Raw genomic sequence first — 19813 nt, 5'->3', positions numbered from 1 at the left:
ACATTGTCAAATTTCAGTTAGTAAAAGTAGTTACTGAAATTATATAACCTATATATAACAAATAAACAATAACAACTACCGAAACATTATTTCGTGAATAAAGTTGAAATGTTGAGGAAAAAAATAACGACGAAATCACGACTTTATTCTTGAAATTGTATTTCAACATTAATCTCGACATTTCGACTTTTTTCTCGAAGTGCACAATAAATAAAAAAAATCTTCCCCTCTCAACTATTTTTTCTCCTGCTTGGCCCTGGACCAGGGGCCTCATGTACAAAACGCACGGTGCACAAAAAACGTGCGTACGCCACTTTCTACGCTCACGGTCAGATGTTCCTAAAGTGATTTGAACGTGGAAAGTTGCAATCTTTCACGCACACATCATGTCTGGCGTACGCACTTTTCTGAGGTTTTGTCTGTTGGAGACACTCACTGGTGATGCAGTAAAGTCCAGAATATGAGGAAACTTGACGTCAACAATAAGTTCATGATCACATGAAGGACACGACAGTCCCCACATCACCAGATAAGTTACCCACGAGTGGAGCTGCAACAATCTCACAATCAACCACATGAACATATGAAGGTAGGAACCTGTCAATCACAACCATGGAACCTGCAAATCTCTTAAGTTCTCTCATAAACTTATATTTAAAACATGAAGCATCATGATCTGATTCCTCCACTGCAGAAATAAAGATAAGTTGTTCCAATGTCAGAAATAAAGAACAAAGTTGCTGTAACTCGGGAGTGTTGCAGCCGCAGGAGGAGAGACCGGTCTCGGCCCCGGCCTCCATCACCAGACAAACACTTTCTATTATTTGGAGTTCCCACGGATGATGCACCAGTTACCTCTTCTCAAGACAATTTTATTGCGTTTTCTTCTCTCATAGCCTGGAGACTTATCCTCCGCAATTGGAAATCTGACAAACCCCCAACATTCATGGAATGTGATATCCTTTATACCTTTAGAAAAACTCAGATACAACAGATTCAAATCTCGACAAAAATGTATAAAGGCTTGGTCCCCTTTCTTAGAATTCGTCCTGTCTTTCGATGATATAGCCTAGCATTTATTTTTCTCATGTTTACAGTGTTACATGGATGTGTGGAAACCCTCAATTGTACCACTAACTGACAGATGTTTGGACTAATGTAAATTTGCTTTGTGTGTAACAAATAAATCAGTTTGTAAACAAGACCTCTGACCTGCATGACGTCATCTCTGTGCGCGCACTCTGTCCTCCGTTCAGTGAGCTCTTCAGCCGTATACTCTGACTCAAAACGGTAAGGACGTCCATCATATTCAAAGTCGTCGTCCACAATCTCAGAATTTGACAAATATTCAGATATGTTTCAAATAACTAACAGTAGCAAACTCCAGCTGTACACAGAGCTGTGTCTGCAATGCACGCACAGAGATGACGTCATGCAGGTCAGAGGTCTTGTTTACAAACTGATTTATTTGTTACACACACAGCCCCGGATGTAGACAACAGGTCCTGGAAGCAGATCTAGTGATTCATAAAAGAAATGACGAGTTTCGCGGCAATAATGTGTTATTTAGACGCTGCATCGTCTGTGTCCCGCTGTGCCCCATTCACTACCGTTATATGGAGAAGCGGCTCGCAAAAAACCCCTAATATCTTCCGAAGGACTCCAAACTTGCCTGGGTGAGTATACAACCATAAAAAATGTCAGAAATAAGGTCCAGGTTGTAAAAAAACGAACTTTCCCTTTAACATGATTCATTTGTCTTGTAGCATAAAAAGTGAAATGAGGAATTGGAATAAATAACCGTGGTGTAACCGTTTAGAATTAAATTCAATCTTCCTGTTTGAAGACGAGGTGACTAAAGGCTGATTTATGGTTCCGCGTTACACCAACGCAGAGCCTACGGCGTAGGGTACGTGTCGATTTAACGCAGAACCGTGGTGTCACGGCTCAGACAGGACAGAGAACCCAAATGCACAACACCAGGCAGGATCAGAGTCCAAGAGGCTTTAATCTTTGTCAAAAGGCAGGCAGGGGTCAAACCGGGTAGTCAGGCAGATCAGGCAAACAAAACCAAAACGGGCAGGCAAAAATCCATAAACCAAGAATCATGCAGGGTTACAGGCAGGCAGGCAGGCAGGCAGGAACAGGACAGAAATCAGGAAGGCTGGAAAGCGAGGCAAAAGCACACGACAATCTGGCAAACTAGAAGGTGGAAATGGGCCAGTATATGAGGGGAACTGCTGATGAGGGAAACCAGGTGTGGAGCTGGGTGGGGAAGCACAGGTGAATAGAATGAGTGGAGGGGGTCGGTCTGGGACTGCGGCAGGCTGGTCAGGGGGTCGGTCTGGGGGCTTGGCAGGCTGGTCAGGGGGTCGGTCTGGGGGCTTGGCAGGCTGGTCAGGGGGTCGGTCTGGGGGCTTGGCAGGCTGGTCAGGGGGTCGGTCTGGGACTGCGGCAGGCTGGTCAGGGGGTCGGTCTGGGACTGCGGCAGACTGGTCAGGGGGTCGGTCTGGGACTGCGGCAGATCCATCCAGGATCGCCTCAGGAAGGGGAACAGAGACCACCTCCAGAACAGAGACCGGCGGGACCGCCTCAGGAACAAGAGTCGGGGCTGACAGGAGGCGGGGAGCCGGAGTCGGGGCAGACAGGAGGCGGGGAGCCGGAGTCGGGGCAGACAGGAGGCGGGGAGCCGGAACCGGGGCAGACAGGAGGCGGGGGGCCGGAACCGGGGCAGACACGATGCGGGGGGCCGGAAACCGGGGCAGACAGGATGCGGGGAGCCGGAACAGGGGCAGACAGGATGCGGGGAGCCGGAACAGGAGCAGACAGGATGCGGGGAGCCGGAACAGGAGCAGGAGTCGGAGCAAGCCGGGGCTGGGGCTGACGCCTTCGTCGTTGCCTCCCCTGAGCCTGCAGGCTCCTGGGCCCACCCAGAGCCAGGCGTGTTCCCCAGAAAGGGGGAAGGGACTGGGGTGGGTCCGGGACCACCTCGGGAACAGCAACAGGCCGGAACTGGGGGCATGTCCCCGTCCCCTTCACCGTACGGTGGTAGAACGCCACTTGGTCCCCATAAAAAAATCCCACAAATCCTCTTCCTTAAGTGGTAGGTCCATGTTGGCTGGGTTCAGTCTTTGGCCAGATTGTACTGTCACAGCTCAGACAGGACAGAGAATCCAAATGCACAACACCAGGCAGGATCAGAGTCCAAGAGGCTTTAATCTTTGTCAAAAGGCAGGCAGGGGTCAAACCGGGTAGTCAGGCAGATCAGGCAAACAAAACCAAAACGGGCAGGCAAAAATCCATAAACCAAGAATCATGCAGGGTTACAGGCAGGCAGGCAGGAACAGGACAGAAATCAGGAAGGCTGGAAAGCGAGGCAAAAGCACACGACAATCTGGCAAACTAGAAGGTGGAAATGGGCCGGTATATGAGGGGAACTGCTGATGAGGGAAACCAGGTGTGGAGCTGGGTGGGGAAGCACAGGTGAAGGGAATGAGTGGATCTCTGGCTGATTAGGGTGGCAGGATCTGGAAAAACAGGGGAGTGAGTTAAACAGTAAAAAAAAACCTATCCTACACTGTGAAACTGTGACACGTGGACACGCTTTGCTACGCAGCCGCTGCTCTTCTCCCCGGAGTGACGCTTTGTCTCCTCCTCTGCTACACGTCATTCAAGCAGCCAATCAGCGCAGAGCCTCATTATCATAGCCCCCCCCGCCCTGAAAATGAAGCACAGAAAAAGGCTTTAGAAGCGGAAAAAATAAAAACATGGCCCAGAGACTGAATTTCTGATTTATGTAGAAAAAACAAGCTTTAGATTGTTTTTAAGACATTCAAGGCCTGTTTAAAATATACATTAAATGCCATAATATGTCCCCTTTAAATGGGAATTAAATATATAATTAATTAATTAAATGTGTCATTAATTCATTACAATTAGAATTAAATATGTCATTAATTAATTAAAATACAATTAATTTTAAGTAAAAAAAATATATATATTATAGCATTTAATTAATTAATGACACATTCAATTAATGATTTCGTATTGCTGCGTGTGAATCATGAAATGTAAAACTCAGTTTCACTCGTCAAACTCAGTGGGCCGATTCCAAACCCCTCATTGGTTCCCCTGCACATCAAGCCAAGGCAAATCCAATCCACATAATGGATTGTTGCAGGTCTTGTGAACACTTTACGATAAACTAGGTGGCGCTATTCACCTCTACGTTGGTTTGGATACTCCAAAATTTTTACTGTACTCCAAAATTTTTACTCTACTCCAAAATTTTATTGGCAACCACTGAAGACTCGGTCCTCTAACCACAAATGTTGAAACAGCAAGGTGTACAAAATGTCAAAATCCTGCCCAGAGCTGCTGAGAGAAGCAGCGAATTTAATTGAAGAAGCTCTGAGCAGAACTCCTCCGGCTCCAGCGGCTCCGTCACAGCAGATACCTGCTGCTGCATCATGCAACTCTCTACAACACGCAACTCACAGCTGCCATGTTTACAAAGGCTTCATCTTCTACCTCCAGTTTCAGACCAAAGCAGTGGATTCCACTAGATTCACGTTAGTCCCGCCCCCTGAGTTTGACGAGTGAAACTGACAGTTTTACATTTCATGATTCACACGCAGCACGAAATCATTAATTAAATGTGTCATTAATTAATTAAATGCAGTTTTACATTTCATGATTCACACGCAACACAAAACCATTAATTAAATGTGTCATTAATTAATTAAATGCTGAAATAATAAATATATTTTTTTACTTAAAATGAATTGTATTTTAATTAATTAATGAAATAATGATATAAGGTGCAGGTCAGACATGATTGAGTGATAATATATATTATAAACAGATGAGATGTGATTATATGATTTACAACAGATTGAGTTACAGCATGTACATGGGTGATTGCAGCATTCACAGTGTGGAAGTATTTACAGTCATGCGAGGAGGGAGTTGGTAAAAAAGTCCACTGCAGTTATATTATGTGCAGAATAGTGCAAAGAGTCAGTGGGTACTAGCCAGCCCCCGGGTCTGGCGCTCAGAAGGCACGCCGTTTTTTTCCAGTGGCCAGCCGCGGTACTGCAACAAAAAATCCCATGGGGCCCAGAAAGCTTTTTTCCCATAGACCGCAATAGTAAAAGAGAAGCCTCTAAAACTGTTCACAGGACACCTCCAGCTGTAATCACCGGCAATTACTAATCTTTGTATTCTATGTTTTTAAGTCATGGACTTTATATCCGTCAAAAATGTTTTATAACGGCCAGAAAAGTCAAAGAAAAGTCTCTTTCTGGGCGTGACGTCACGGCTGACGTCACAGCCGTGTCCGTGCATTCCACGGATGTTTATATTAATATATATTATGTAATTATATTATATTAATACATTAATAATATATGTAATACTATACATGTAATAATATACATTAATTAATATATTATATTAATACATATTATATTAATATTTGCGTCATTGCCCCGGGGCATGATGGGAGGCCCCAGAGCATCATGGGAGGTGACTCAACTACGCATGCTCTATGGGCCCGTGTACCAGGAAGTAAACCAGGAAGTCCGAGATTTTTTCGGCGTATGCGCTGGCTGAGCAGAATGCATTGAAATGAATGGGCGACCATTTTCAATTTCCCATCCAGTTTTATAATAGATCCATGGTACTAGCCCCGTTCACTTCTGGGGGGGTGAGGGGATGGGGGGTTGGTGTGTGTGAGTGAAAGGGGGTGGGGGCCTGGGGGGGGCAGAGTTCAGCAGGGAGACAGCTGTGGGAAAGAAGCTGTTCCTGAACCTGGTGGTTCGTGTGCGGAGACTCCTGTAGCGCCTCCCAGAGGGCAGGAGGGCAAACAGTCTGTGTGCTGGGTGGTAGGAGTCCTTGATGATTCCTGTGGATGGTGTTCATGGCAGGAAGTGAAGCTTCCGGTCAGCGCTAGAGCAGTTCCCGTACCAGACTGTGATACAGCTGGTAAGGATGCTCTCGATGGTGCAGCGGTAGAAGTTCACCAGCACGTCTGAAGAGAGGTGGTGTTTCCTCAGAGTCCTCAAGAAGAAGAGGCGCTGATGAGCCTTCTCGACCAGGTTGGAGCAGTTTGTTGTCCAGGAGAAGGTCCTGTGAAATGTGGATCCCCAGGAATTTGAAGCTGGTCACATGTTCCACTGCCACACCGTTGATGTGGATGGGTGGATGAGTGACAGCATTTTTCCGGAAGTCCACAATCAGTTCTTTGGTTTTTGAGGTATTGAGCCTCAGGTTATTGTCCTCACACCACGCAGCAGGTGATCCACCTCCTCCCTGTAGGCCGGTTCATCATTGTTCCTGATGAGGCCAATCACAAACTTCATGATGGCGTTGGAGCCATGAACAGGTCTTCAGTCATGGGTGAAGAGGGAGTAGAGGAATGGACTCAACACGCAGCCTTGTGGTACGCCAGTGTTGATGGTGAGTGTGGAGGAGCAGTGGTGGTCTAACCGGACATGTTGTGGCCTGTTGGTCAGAAAGTCCAGTAGCCAGTTGCAGATGGGAGCTGTGATGCCCAGGTCCGCAAGTTTGACTACTAGCTTTGATGGGATGACAGTGTTGAATGTGGAAACTGCATCCTCTGTGCTCCTGTTCTTGCGGTAGGCCAATTGGTGGGGATCCAGGGTGGGGGACAGGCAGGATTTGAGGTGTGCCAGGACCAGCTGCACTAGGCACTTGGAGATGATGGGGGTGAGTTAGAGATGATGGGGGTGAGTGCCACTGGGCGGTAGTCGTTGAGACACGCTGATGTGGAGCTCTCGGTACCGGCACAATGGTGGTGGATTTGAAGCAGGTGGGAACAACAGCACGGGCCAGGGACAGGTTGAATAAGTCCGTCAGGACCCCTGCCAGCTCCCCAGCGCATGCTCTTAGCACACGTCCAGGGATGCCATCAGGGCCTGCAGCTTTGTGTGCGTTGGTCCGGCTCAGTACTGCTTCAACATCAGTGGGAGAGTGTTAGTGGCGGGTAGTTGGCAGTCAGCTCTGCCCTTATTGCTGGTGTGTGGTTATCCTTCTCAAAACCAGTGTAGAACTCGTTCAGCTCGTTGAGGAAGGATGTGTCACATGAGGGGGGGGGGTTTGTGGGCTTGAAGTCGCTGATGACCCGAATGCCCTGCCACATCCGTCAGGGGTTGGATTTGGAGAAGTACTCCTCCACCTTCAGTATGTAGCAGTACTTGGCCTTCTTGATGCCCTTTTTCAGCTCAGCCCTGGATGTACAGTAGGCTTGTGCGTCTCCTGATCTGAAGGCGGTGTTGCGGGCCTTCAGCAGTAGACGAACATCCTTGTTCATCCAGGGCTCCTGGTTGGGGTACATGGTAATCCGTTTCTGGGTGGTGACACTGTCTATGGTGGTGGAGATGTAATCCATTACTGAGGAAGCGTAGCTCTCGATGTCAGTGTGGGGGTGAGTGGTTGCCTGGGCAGCAAACATACTCAATGTGTGTCTGAAGCGGTCTTGCAGCTCAGATTCTGCCCCCACAGGCCACACTTTTATTGTCCTCACTGTGGGTTTCACACGTTGGATGAGTGGAGAGTATGTAGGTGATAAAAACAGGGAGAGGTGGTCAGACTGTCCTATGTGGGGGAGGGGTGTCGCTCTGTATGCTCCTGAGATGTTAGAATAAACATAGTCCAGAGTCTTGTCTCCCCCGGGTGTGGCAGGAAACATGTTGATGAAATCTGGGGAGGACTGTCTTCAGGTTGGAGTGATTGAAGTCACCCGCAACAATAAAAGCAGCCTCCAGGTGTGTTGTCTGCTGTTTGCTAATGGCTGCATGCAGTTCTTTCATTGCAAGTTTAGCATTAGCATCTGGTGGTACATAAACAGCAGTGATGATAACTGATGTGAGTTCTCTTGGGAGGTAAAAAGGTCGACATTTTACCATGAGAAACTCCACATCAGCTGAGCAGTGACTCTCGGTGATAACAGAGTTAGTGCACCAAGCATTGTTTATATAAATGCACAAACCTCTGCCTCTGGTTTTACCTGAGCCGGCTGCAGTCCTGTCTGCCCGGTGAGCGTAGCGACCTGCTAGCTCGATGGCACTGTCCGGGCAAGTGCTGTTTAGCCAGGTCTCTGAGAAGATCATGACGTTTGAGTCCATAATCCGCTTGTTGTTGGTGATGCAGAGTCGTAATTCGTCCATTTTGTTGACCAGGGATCGGACATTGGCGAGGAAAAGGCTGGGTAAAGGGAGCCGGTGCGGCATTAGCTTTAGCCTAGCTCGTAGCCCTCCGCGCATACCCTGTCTTTGTTTACGATCTCGAGGCCATCTGTGAGCACCTCCGCCCGGCCGGGAAGAGTGCGCAGCCTCCGGTGTTCTGGAGATCTCCGGGATGAGTCGGAGATCGTGATTAAACTGTCAGAGTTTTGTAATCCTATATCCAAAAGCTCCTGTCTGCTGTATGATGTTAAAGCAGTGCTGTTCTGGAAGAACAGGCCAGTTAGGAGCAGGTAAAACACTGCATATGAGCAAAATGCGGAGAGACGCTGAGCCTTGTGTTGTTCACGCGCCGCCATCTTGGTCTTGGTTTTATATTCTAACGTCACACTCGCTGTCACTCCAAACGAAAGACTCTTGTTCCATCTTGGAAGTAACTGGAAGTTAATCGTGTCATTTGTTGACGTTTTTTTCCAAGATTCCGATTGGCTAGCATGACTTTATGCTTCTCGTTACACTGCACCCTGCAGGTTTGGCTGCTGTTGAATAAAATAAGTCATAACTAAACTGTATAGGCTGATCAATGTAATGTGTGTATGTGCTAAGCTTAGTGTGAGTTTACTGTAGCAGTAGGTCAGCAGCTGGGACCAATCAAGAGGAACACAGGAACTCTTTAAAAGCAGGTGTGACGAAGGGTGTCACTCTCTGTGTCCTTCGTGTGAGTTGCCTGTGTTCCTGACTCTCTGCCCCCCCGGTAAGGAACATTTAGTGTTTTTTAGCATTGTTTTATAGTGGTTTTATTGTTAGGGTAATGTAGGGGTGCATGTAGGGGTGCATGTATATGCACCCTGAGGTATTTGTATTTTAATGATTTTAATTGTGGGTCTCTCTGTTTGTAGGACTGAAACTTTCACTGTTTTTAAAATGTAGAGGTATGTAAAAGATGATTTTTAAACCTCACAACAGGTCCTACAAACATTTTAACAGTGCTTTCTTTTACTTTTAGGCATAGCACTGAATGCCGTTTATTTTAGTTTAGTATTTTATGTTTTAGTTGGTTTTATTGATTTTAACAGTCTTCTTTTCCTTCATGACTGTGGTATTTTAGAGTTTTGTCCATTGTGAAATAAATGGCAGATTGACCCACGCTGACCGTCTTGGCCTCTTTAATGGAAGCCCCTGTTTATCGGTTCATCCTCAAGGTTACATTACTTTGACTTCTCACTGAAAGGATCCTTCTGTACCAGGCACGAGATAAGAGGTGTCATCCTCCCACTTTGAAAAAGCAAAACCTAGTCTCACACACAGAATGGCCAGAACTCAGAGGATCAGGCTGACTTCTCCTTCTGCAGAAGACTATTAAATTATGTCCCAGTCTTCTGTCCTTCTTTAACTTTTCCAGCTCGATCAACAGATCCGGGGTGATCAGGTTCGATCACAACCCTGCTCATAGCACCTTAACAGCGTATTTATGCGGGTTCGTGTAAATTATGGTATTTTTCAAAACGTAGAAGGGGAAATTTCCGTTTTTGTATGGCTATGTGTAAAAGTGGCCTAAGATTCCTGCGGTTTTTCGAGCTACGTGAACGCACCATGAGCCCGGACGGCAACTGAGCATGCGCGGCTTGCAGAGCTCGTGGGTAGTGAGCGTTTGAGCAGAAAGCATGGACCCCGAGCAGAAGAGGAGAACTAGATCTAGATCTAGACCAGGACCAGACCCAGACCAAGACCCAGACTCGTCTGCAGGTGTGCAGGTGAGTGTCCACGCGTGGTCCTGGTGGTGACATTTTTTTAGCCCCTTTTTTTTGTGAGTGAAACGATTGTGTTGCCACACTCAGACTTTCCTGTTTTTTCCATAACTTCGCACGGTTTTCAAAAGTATTTAATTTAAGAGTACGCTTAAATAACAAATAAAATGAAATAAAATGATGAGAAAAGAGGTAAAATAATAAAAGCACAAGTTGTTAAAAGTAAGGGCAGTAGAGTACAGCAGGTAAGTATTTAATTTAGGAGTAGGCTTCAGTAAACAGTAATGTTTTTTGCCCTGATTTAAAGGATCTACAGTTGGAGCAGACCTCAGGTCTACAGGAAGTTTGTTCCACCAGTGAGGAGCAGAATAACTGAACGCTGCCTCACCTTGCTTGGTTCTGGTTCTAGAACCACAACAAACCAGATCCAGATGAACCTCAGGGGTCTGGGAGCTTCATAGGAACTAACAGATCAACCATGTATTTTGGTCCAAGACCATTCAGTGCTTTGTAGACCAGCAGTAAGATTTTAAACTCTGGAAACCACTGATTTCATGACCGGTGGAATGTGTCCAGGTTCCTGTGGTGTGTCCGAAATGCCATACTAAACAGTATATACTAAAAAGTATACTTAAAATTCGGCACACTTTTGAGTAAATATCAGTAGTGTGCATTAATTCGGACGCACTATTAAGAGCGCACACGTCACTTCCTGCCGTTGGGAGGAAGTGACGTGTCGCAGTAGCAGTACCGCTCCGCTATTTCCCGTTTATCCTAGCCGAAACAAGATGACATTATTTAATATTATACGAATATTATATAATAATTTGGGCTGTCAAAGTTAACGCGTTAATAATGCGTTAACTTAACGGCCTCTTAACGCCGACAATTTTTTTTAACGCACGATTAACGCGCAGGATTAAAAAAAAAAAAGCAAAAAAAAGCGGATTACATAATTTCTGGGAGTCGACGGCACTGTAGCTTGAGGAAAAGTATTGTAGCGACCCTGATATGAGAGTTATAAAGTTGGGGAGATCCGCCTGTATTCTCTCGTCTCTCTGTCTGTCACAGGACTGCATGTGATGTCGTGAAGGGAGCTGGTGGTGGGAGGAGGGAGGGAGGGCTGAGCCCCTAGTTCCTTCTTCAGGGGTTCTAATTCAAGTTGTTGGGAATCAGCCTGGGAAGTGAGATTTCTAGGGCCAATCCCAGTACACCCCCTACTTTCTACCACTAGCCCTCCCTCACTACCACTACCCCTAAAATTCAAGCCACAAATTTTAGGGCCCTTGTAATCTTCCCAGGGCCCTGTCCCAATACACCCACTACTCCTACTTTTCAGCACTACCCCTAAATTTTGCGTGCTACGTCACTGCGTGGTCACGTTCGGTTACGTAAGCGACTGCGTAGTTACGTTTGCACGTACGTCGCACCATATCAGGAAGCCGACAGCTAAAAGCTGTTTTAATTTCAGCTGTAGCGCTGTTAAAGGAGCATGAGGCTCCTTTTAAGAAATGAGACTCTCTAGCGCCACCCTTCACCACGACGGCCGTTGGGGGTACTGCAGCCAACAGCGAAGCCGGCACGGGAGAACGGGGAGAACGCGCATGCAGCGTCATTTGACGTCACATCCTCAGGACAGCGCGGGAAATTCCGGTCCGGAATTGCAGCACATTTTGCAGCACACAGCCTGTTCAAGGCAACGGACAGATACACTAGAGGGCTCATTCTTTGTGGTTTGGAACACTTCATCTGACATTATTACTAGAAAACTTAAAACGTATACGAATTTTTTTCATAAATCCTGCCTCAATCCTGCCTCATGCTCCTTTAATATGCCACTTTATTAAGTTTTAATATTTTTTCAGGTAAAGATAACCGTTAAGATCCCCAACCTGGGCTCAGTTTATCCAAATAACGCCTGTTAAGAAATTTGATCCGATGTTTTCGGCGATAAGAGCCACCGCAGCTCACGGCCGGAGTACAGACGTGATCGCCGTGTCAACCTGCGCCGTTGTCCCGGGGACAAACCTGCAGCTCTGTGGAGAATTACCGCTGGCTGAAATAAATCATTTAGGAAGATAAATTTTGGTTTAATAGATTAAATCTAACAGTTGTAGCTACGCCTGTTAAGAAATTTGCTCCGAAAATTTCGGGATGAGAACTCCCTGCCGGCTTGGGAGCTGATTTATGGTTCTGCGTTAAATCGACGCAGTGCCTGCGGCGTAGGGTATGGCGTACGGCGCGCGTCGCCGCGTAACCTACGCTGTAGGCTCTGCGTTGGTGTAACGCGGAACCATAAATCAGCCTTTATTCTGGCGAGATTTGAAAAAGACTTCGCAACAACGGGCAAACGAGTGATTATGTACATTCACTGAGTGAATATTATGAAAGTAAAATATATATTTCTTGCTAGAAATGTAATCAAAACGCATTTTTATGCAGAAACTAACTCTATATGTATTTTATTTACTAAAAAATAAGAAATGTCCGCCATGTTTCTTTTTTTAATTCGGTCTGCAAATGACGAAAAGCATTCTGGGAAATTTTTCTGGCCCTAGGTCAGCTAGTGAGCATCCGAAAACCCTCGATCCGTAGGGCCAGATTCATAGCCACTACACTCGTTTTCTCCACTCCCCCTAGGTGAAAAGAGGAATTGAGACACCACTACCCTCACGGGAACGTGCAAAATTTAGGGGTAGGGCTGAAAAGTAGGGGTATGGGGTGTTATGGGACTGGGCCCTAGTCTGCCTTGCTCTTTGTTTATGGCTGTAAACCTGTTCGTTACCTTCTTGGCAATAAACTGGCGAGTGGAAGAGAAGAGCCCGTCTCCGCCTGGTCTGTGAAATGTTACAGTATGGTGGATTACTGCGTGAACTTTTTTGAAAAGCTAGGAAAGATGGAGAATGAAAAGGGACTTTTGAACGGCAAGTTCACTTTCAAAAAGATGCCAGATGGTTCGCTGGACAAGACTTAGTTAGTCAGTTATTTGCATGTACTGTCAATTTGAAATGAATTACCATCGAAGTACGTCGAGTCTCAAATACCACTTGCAGCCAAACATACGACTGTTGCAGAGAGTGCCGCGCCGCGCCGCGCCCCCCCCCTTTGTCAAAAACAGACAACGTTGGATAGCAGCTTGCAAAAAATGCGTTTTGATCCCACTTAGGAGAAGGGGATATTTTTTGAACCTTTTATTTTCCTCCATATGAGGTTAGACATAAATACATGGAAAATGTAACTGACCAATGCACTTCTTGTACAATGTTTGTGATGCATATGGTTCATTGTTTTACATTGAGCTGCTTAAAAAAACAAGGAATCTTAAGTTAGTCTTTACAAGTGTAAAGTTGGGGACAACATTGTGTTTGTGCTTAAGAAGGAATGTTCAGGTCAAAATCTTTTTTTTTGTGGAAAGTTGATTAAACATTGGCATAAAGCAGCATATTTGCCCTTTCTCATGTTGGTAACAGTATTAAAAACATTTTAAAAAAATACCTAAAGGTAATTTAGAACAGCAAAAAATGTGTGAATAAATGTGCAATTAATATGCGATTAATCGCAAGTTAACTATGGACAACATGCGATTAATCGCGATTTAAAAAATTAATCGTTTGACAGCCCTAATAATAATATTATTATACTTAATATTATACTTATGACATATACGTATCACTTAGCAACCAAACACCGCTGCACTGCATTGTGGGAAGTTTCTGCTTAGCTAGTGTCCATCAATCCACACTAATACATCCTCCGGAATGAGTATGGATAGAGCATACTATTGAGTACTGTTGTGACTCGTCTAGATGTCCAAACAACTGTACTTCTTTAAATAAGTATAATACTTATTAGGGGTGGGCGATATGACCTAAAATTAATATCACGGTATTTTTCATCTTTTGAACGGTGACGGTATAATATCACGGTATTTTTTGGTACGTTTTGGGAGGAGTAGCCTATCCTGTCCCTTTATGTGAATAAGGTTAATATTTTTATAATATAATAAGTAAATGGTAGTATCCTTATCAAAAAGAGACATGGGAGAGTATTATGCATTCTCATTTATTTGGCAAAAAACCAAAAGATCTTATATATATATATATATATATATATTATATTATATTATATTTACTTTTATTATATTATATTTTAAATATTTTGTAAACCTGTCTTAAAATCTAATACTGGACCTCGGTTGGGCTGGTTGGACAGCGGGTGGTGGAAAATTTCCCTTAATTTTAAATCCAAAACTTGACAGGTTTATGCCATGAGTATTCATATACAGTAATCCCTTGTTTTTCGAGAGGGTTACGTTCCAAAAAGAACCCGTGATAAGTGATATTCACATAGTAGCAACCCTTTTTTTTTTATAATTATTATACAAAGCTTCAGATTGCGGAGATCAGCACCGCCTCGCACGTATTTCCCTTCTCTTCTGAGCCGCTGTATCCCGACTCGCGCTGCAGCGTCTTTTTCTTCTAAAGCCCGCGGTACAGGTGTGTTTTTTCGAGAGAAGAACATGGTTATGGGTATTTTTTTGTCACTCTTTTTTTCTTCTGGGCAAAAAGATTCTTATAAACCGACATTCATTAATTTTTTCTCCATCTTGAAGTGGGTGACTGGTATTCCAGCAGGTTGAAACAGCGCTCTGCGCTCCGCTGCCGTCAAAGACCCGCCCAGCTCTACTTCTGATTGGCTAGTGTTAGTTTGGTTGAGCCAGAGCTGCTTTCCTCTCATTCCATTGGTAGACGAACTCGGTTGACTCAAACTTTTTTTTTCTCTCAAACCTTTTTTTTTTAAAGCAGTCAAACTCGCACGCCGAGAAAAAAAACTCTGTACGCCGGAGATCCGGCACGGTGCGGGAATACTTTAAGCCCTGTCATTTCTTACTACTCTTGTCGTAAGGTGTAGCAGTAAACGATGCCTGCATTGAAAGCTGTGTAGTCTTGGGACGTGCTCCGCTGGTGCTGGTCCAGCACCAGCGGAGCAGCGGTCCCAGCAGCAGCTGCTGGTCCCGCTTGCGCTCGCTTTGGCCCGGGTTGCCTCTTCATATTCACGGGCGTGCGTGTTTTTTAAGTGATGAAACAGGTTGCTTGTGTTTCCACCTCTTGCTGTCACAACACGGCAGCAAACCTTGCATATCACCGACGTTTTTAATGCCTTATTTAGGCTTATTATTTTATAATTGATTTATTACGGTATTGACGGTATGGCAAAATCCATGTCGTGGCGCAGTCTCACACCGGTGATGACTATGACACCGGTGTACCGCCCACCCCTAATACTTATATCAATGAATTGAAGAGGAGTCACGAAAAATCAATGATGAGACAGATTCAGCTGTTTCACCGTCCACTGATGCCCTCCTACTCAGCGGGTACTTCCCATAAGAAAATCCCTCCTTCAGTCAGCTGAGACTCCCCTCACATTCCTGTGAGAGACTGAAAGCCTTCTTTCATTCCGACCGTGAGAGACTATATGGCCTGAAGGCCATACATCCATATCCCAGTCACAGGTTTTAAGGTCAATCACAGTTTAGGGTTATTCAAAGTTTAGTGAGTTGCAAACTTGTGTTACATACAGGTTACACACACATGTATCAGCATTATACTTGAGAACTGCCCAGGTGTTTCTCTCCCAGCTTCAGTGTTTGGACTTGAAAACATTCTACGTCTAATAGCATTCAATCAAATGATTATTAGTCCATCTACCACTACAGTACGTACTAATGTTTCGGATGCACAAAAAAATCTCGCATACTCATTTTGCATACTCATTAGGGTGGAAGTATGCAATTTCGGACGCAGCCCTGGTGTTTGTAAGGACTCTGGCGGCAGCGTTCTGGATCAGCTGCAGCTGCCTGATTGATTTCTTGTTAAGGCCTGTAAAGATGCCCCCAGGCAGCACAGCGAGTCTACCTCAGTCCTGCCCCCTGGTGATGAGGGTGTGTGACTACTGCACTAAAAGAGGGGGGACGGGTTGGTGGGAGGGGGGGCCAGGCCACCAAGATTTTTATACATTTTTTAGTAAACCCATAATTAGTGATGCATCGAATGTTCAGTAACTGAAATTGTTTGGCCGAAAATAGCAAAAAAACACTTTCCGTGTTCGGTGGAATAAGTGGGAAAAAAACGAACAATTAATAACGGCGTGTGATGACGCAATCAAACAGCGGACAGTGTGTAGTGAGGGGCGAGAACTCTCACTGTCTGATATGTTGGAGATCCTCCAAGAAAATAACCCAGATTTTTACAATTATTATACAAGGCTTCAAATTGCAAAGATTAGCCCCGCCCCACCGCAACCCGATTAATTGGATTTGAACGGGGGAAAAGGAAGGATTAGGCCTATGAGAAAAAATACAATAAGACTGGCGGATATTTCACTGCACATTTATTTGATTTATGCAATGGTGAAAAAATTGGCAAAATAAATTTAAAAAAAAACTGCGAAGAACCATTATTCGGTATTCGGCCAAGTGTTTATTATTACAAGACAACCTCTGATGGTGGTTTGGGGGAAGACAACCTCTGATGCCGGTTTGGGGGAAGACGACCTCTGATGGTGGTTTGGGGGAAGACAACCTCTGATGGCGGTTTGGGGGAAGGCGACCTCTGATGGTGGTTTGGGGGAGGACGACCTCTGACGATGCCGGTTTGTGGTGACATGCCATTTTCCCGCTTAGTTCTTGTTAAAAGTCAAGAAGGAATCCACCACCTGATGATTAACGAGCCGCCAGGTTGTCGTTGGATGATTCTACGAGTTCTGGTGCTAAACCGAACCCCTAAAACCCCCAAAACCTTGGATTCACACCGGAATCAGGTTGGAGTTGTTGACCCTTTGAGGGAGTGAGATTTGACACAGTTCGGAGGTTTTGAGTTTAGCTGTAAGACGATTTAGACGTAAAGTTCCTCTGGTTATTGTGTTTCAGGAACCGGAGACCCAGCAGGAACCGCTCCAGAAACCGGTCCACTGTTGCCAGATCTGCAGGAGGGTCTTCAGCTTCGGGTCTGGTCTAAAGAGGCACCTGAAGGTCCACTCCGGGGAGAAACCCTACAGCTGTGATCAGTGCGGCACCGGCTTCTCCACCTCCACGCACCTGAAGCGCCACCAGAACGTTCACACCGGCAAGGACGCCTTCATGTGCGACCAGTGTGGGCAGAGCTTCACGCAGAAGGAAAGCTTGACCGTGCACCTGCAGCGTGTCCACGCCGGACTGAAGCGCTTCAGGTGCGAGCAGTGTGGGCGGAGCTTCTCCAAGTCCGCGAACCTGAATGTGCACCGGCGCATCCACACCGGGGAGAAGCCGTTCCGGTGCGAGGAGTGCGGCAAGGCGTTCAGGGACGGCAGCAACCTCCGGAACCACCGACAGACCCACAGCCAGGTCAAGCCCTTCTGGTGCCAGGACTGCGGCAGGACCTTCACGCGTCCCTGTTCGCTGAGGAAGCACCAGCGCATCCACTCCGGGGAGAAGCCCTTCAGCTGCTCCAGCTGCAGCAAGAGCTTTGCCCAGAAGTACAGCCTGGACGTCCACCAGCAGACCCACCGCCGGGAGACAGTGTTCTGGTGCGAGTTCTGCGGGAAGTTGTTCAACCAGAGTTTCGGCCTCAGACAGCATCAACGGAAACATCATGCAGAGGAGCCGTCGCAGGGGTGACCGTACCAGGACCTGGTTCGGTCCTGCTGACTGGACTCTCCAGAACCGCTACAGCGACGCTCCAACCAGATACAAGGACTGTGTGACGTGGGCGGAGCTCCGACCAGACTGGTGGACATGTGGGCTGAGGGAAGTTGGTGAACATGGAATGTTGGGGAAAATACACCAAATAATAGGAGGAGGGGAGGAACAACCTCAGGCCCCGACTGTAGAAAAGATGGAACTTTTCAGTGAAACTTCAGACTGAGCCCGGGCTACTGCTCATGTTGGTGATATTTACTCTGCAATAAACCATCATCGGACCGTGAACCAGCTGAATCTGTCTCATCATTGATTCTTCCTGACTTCTCATCTTCAACTCAGTGATTATAGGCTGTTGGACCACGCCCATATGCTCATGTGAACTCTGAACTTATAAATGTATGAACATTTGGTGAATGTGTATATTCAACTTTGAAACTGCTCAGCCGAAAATCGGCTATAATGTGCCTCCTAAAATGGCCGCCTTGGCATGAAATATAACCAGCCCCCCAGTCTCGCGCTCAGAAGGTGTGCCGATCTTTCCCAGTGGCCAGCCGCGGTACTGCAACAAAAAATCCCATGGGGCCCAGAAAGCTTTTTTCCCATAGACTGCAATAGTAAAAGAGAAGCCTCTAAAACTGTTCACAGGACACCTCCAGCTGTAATCACCGGCAATTACTAATCTTTGTATTCTATATTTTTAAGTCATGGACTTTATATCTGTCAAAAATGTTTTATAACGGCCAGAAAAGTCAAAGAAAAGTATTTTTCTGGGCCTGACGTCACGGCTGACGTTTTGTCCGTGCACTCCATGGATGTATTATATTAATATATATTATGTAATTATATTATATTAATACATTAATAATATATGTAATACTATACATCTAATAATATACATTAATTAATATATTAATACATATTATATTAATATTCGCGTCATTGCCCCGGGGCATGATGGGAGGCCCCAGAGCATCATGGGAGGTGACTCAACTGCGCATGCTCTATGGGCCAGTGTATGCGGAAGTAAACCCGGAAGTCCGAGATTTTTTCGGCACATGCGCTGGCTGAGTAGAATGCATTGAAATGAATGGGCGGCCATTTTGGGCACTGTATCCAGTTAATATTATAGATCCATGACTATAACCCCCAGCATGCCTTGCTTGGGGGGGGGGGGGCGGCGGCGCCTACAAGCAACGTGCACCCAATCCCGAGAGAGGCACTGATGACATCACCGCAGCGCGCGTTGGATCAAAACGCCGCCACTGCCCCTTTTTCTCTCACTTCCGATCAACCTTTGATCTTTGATTTGACCTTTGGGGGGGGGGAAGCCAGACTCTTCCAGGTCCGTGAGCCCGCGCCTTGGTGAAAGACGGCGAAGGCCCTGATTCCAGTGGACTGTCCCCGCACGCCTGGAGGCGCGTCAAGAGCCTCCGTGATCGGAGAGATCTACCCGGCTGTGCGCATGCAGCAAGACTGCATCTCTTTTCGAAGGAGGAACGTGGAGAGGGAGCTGAGCGGCTGCCCGCCCCGGGGAACCCCTGCAGGATCGTCCTGCCCGTGAGGTCCCTGCAGGACTGAGCCAAGCCGAGCCGCATGGAGGAGCCGAGAGAAACGAGGCCGCATCGGACTGGAACCCCCGACAGAACCCGCAGCTTCCCGATTCCGACCGGAAGGCGTGAGGTTTCGAGTCTGAGTGTACTGGTTTAATTTAGAGCGTTTCAGAGCTAAATCTGTGTTCAGAGCTGAGTTTACTGCATACATCATTATCATTGCTATCATTATTGTGTTCGATTATTTTGTCGTCGCCACTTTCTGCTAGTCATTCACGTTTTAAAGCACCGTTTCGCCAGTTGATCACGGTTTAAACATCGGGATCACCATCCTGTCTGATCGCACGTGGCCCAAAGGGGGCTCCGCCATCTTTAAATACCACAGACGCCCCGCCATCTTTAAATGTTTTAAACCGTAGATGGTCGTTGATGTCATGTTTGTTATCGCTTGATTTCTTTTTCATTCCATGCATTTAAGTTTCATTTCATTTCTATTGATGTTTTCTGGTTAATTAATGGTTTTATAATAATGTAGTGCGCCATCAGGATTTATTTGGGTATTTATTTACATCTGCTTTGATACCCGTATGTAAATAAATTCTGATTGATTTTTAATGAGTGGTTGTTGTT

General features: G+C 46.1%; 1 protein-coding gene across 1 annotated transcript; it reads left to right on the top strand.

Moving 5' to 3' along the window:
• The first annotated feature begins 9847 nt into the window (after positions 1–9847).
• LOC133420189 (zinc finger protein 239-like) lies at positions 9848–19753 on the top strand. The gene is made up of 2 exons (XM_061709791.1): positions 9848–9958; positions 16884–19753. The coding sequence occupies exons 1-2, from the start codon at positions 9869–9871 to the stop codon at positions 17607–17609; spliced, it is 816 nt and encodes a 271-aa protein (XP_061565775.1). The 5' UTR covers positions 9848–9868; the 3' UTR covers positions 17610–19753.
• Positions 19754–19813: the final 60 nt, after the last annotated feature.

Source organism: Cololabis saira, chromosome 20 (assembly GCF_033807715.1).
Source record: "Cololabis saira isolate AMF1-May2022 chromosome 20, fColSai1.1, whole genome shotgun sequence".
Classification (NCBI taxonomy): Eukaryota; Metazoa; Chordata; class Actinopteri; order Beloniformes; family Belonidae; genus Cololabis; species Cololabis saira.
Note: the sequence above shows the minus strand (reverse complement) of the source record. Positions and strands in the feature narration are given on the sequence as shown.

What these genes read in the sequence shown, in the direction of transcription:
- LOC133420189 (XM_061709791.1), top strand. Translation starts at nt 9,869, where the DNA reads ATGGACCCCGAGCAGAAGAGGAGAACTAGATCTAGATCTAGACCAGGA. An exon ending in ACTCGTCTGCAGGTGTGCAG is followed by an intron (nt 9,959 to 16,883) that starts GTGAGTGTCCAC and finishes ATTGTGTTTCAG; the next exon opens with GAACCGGAGACCCAGCAGGA.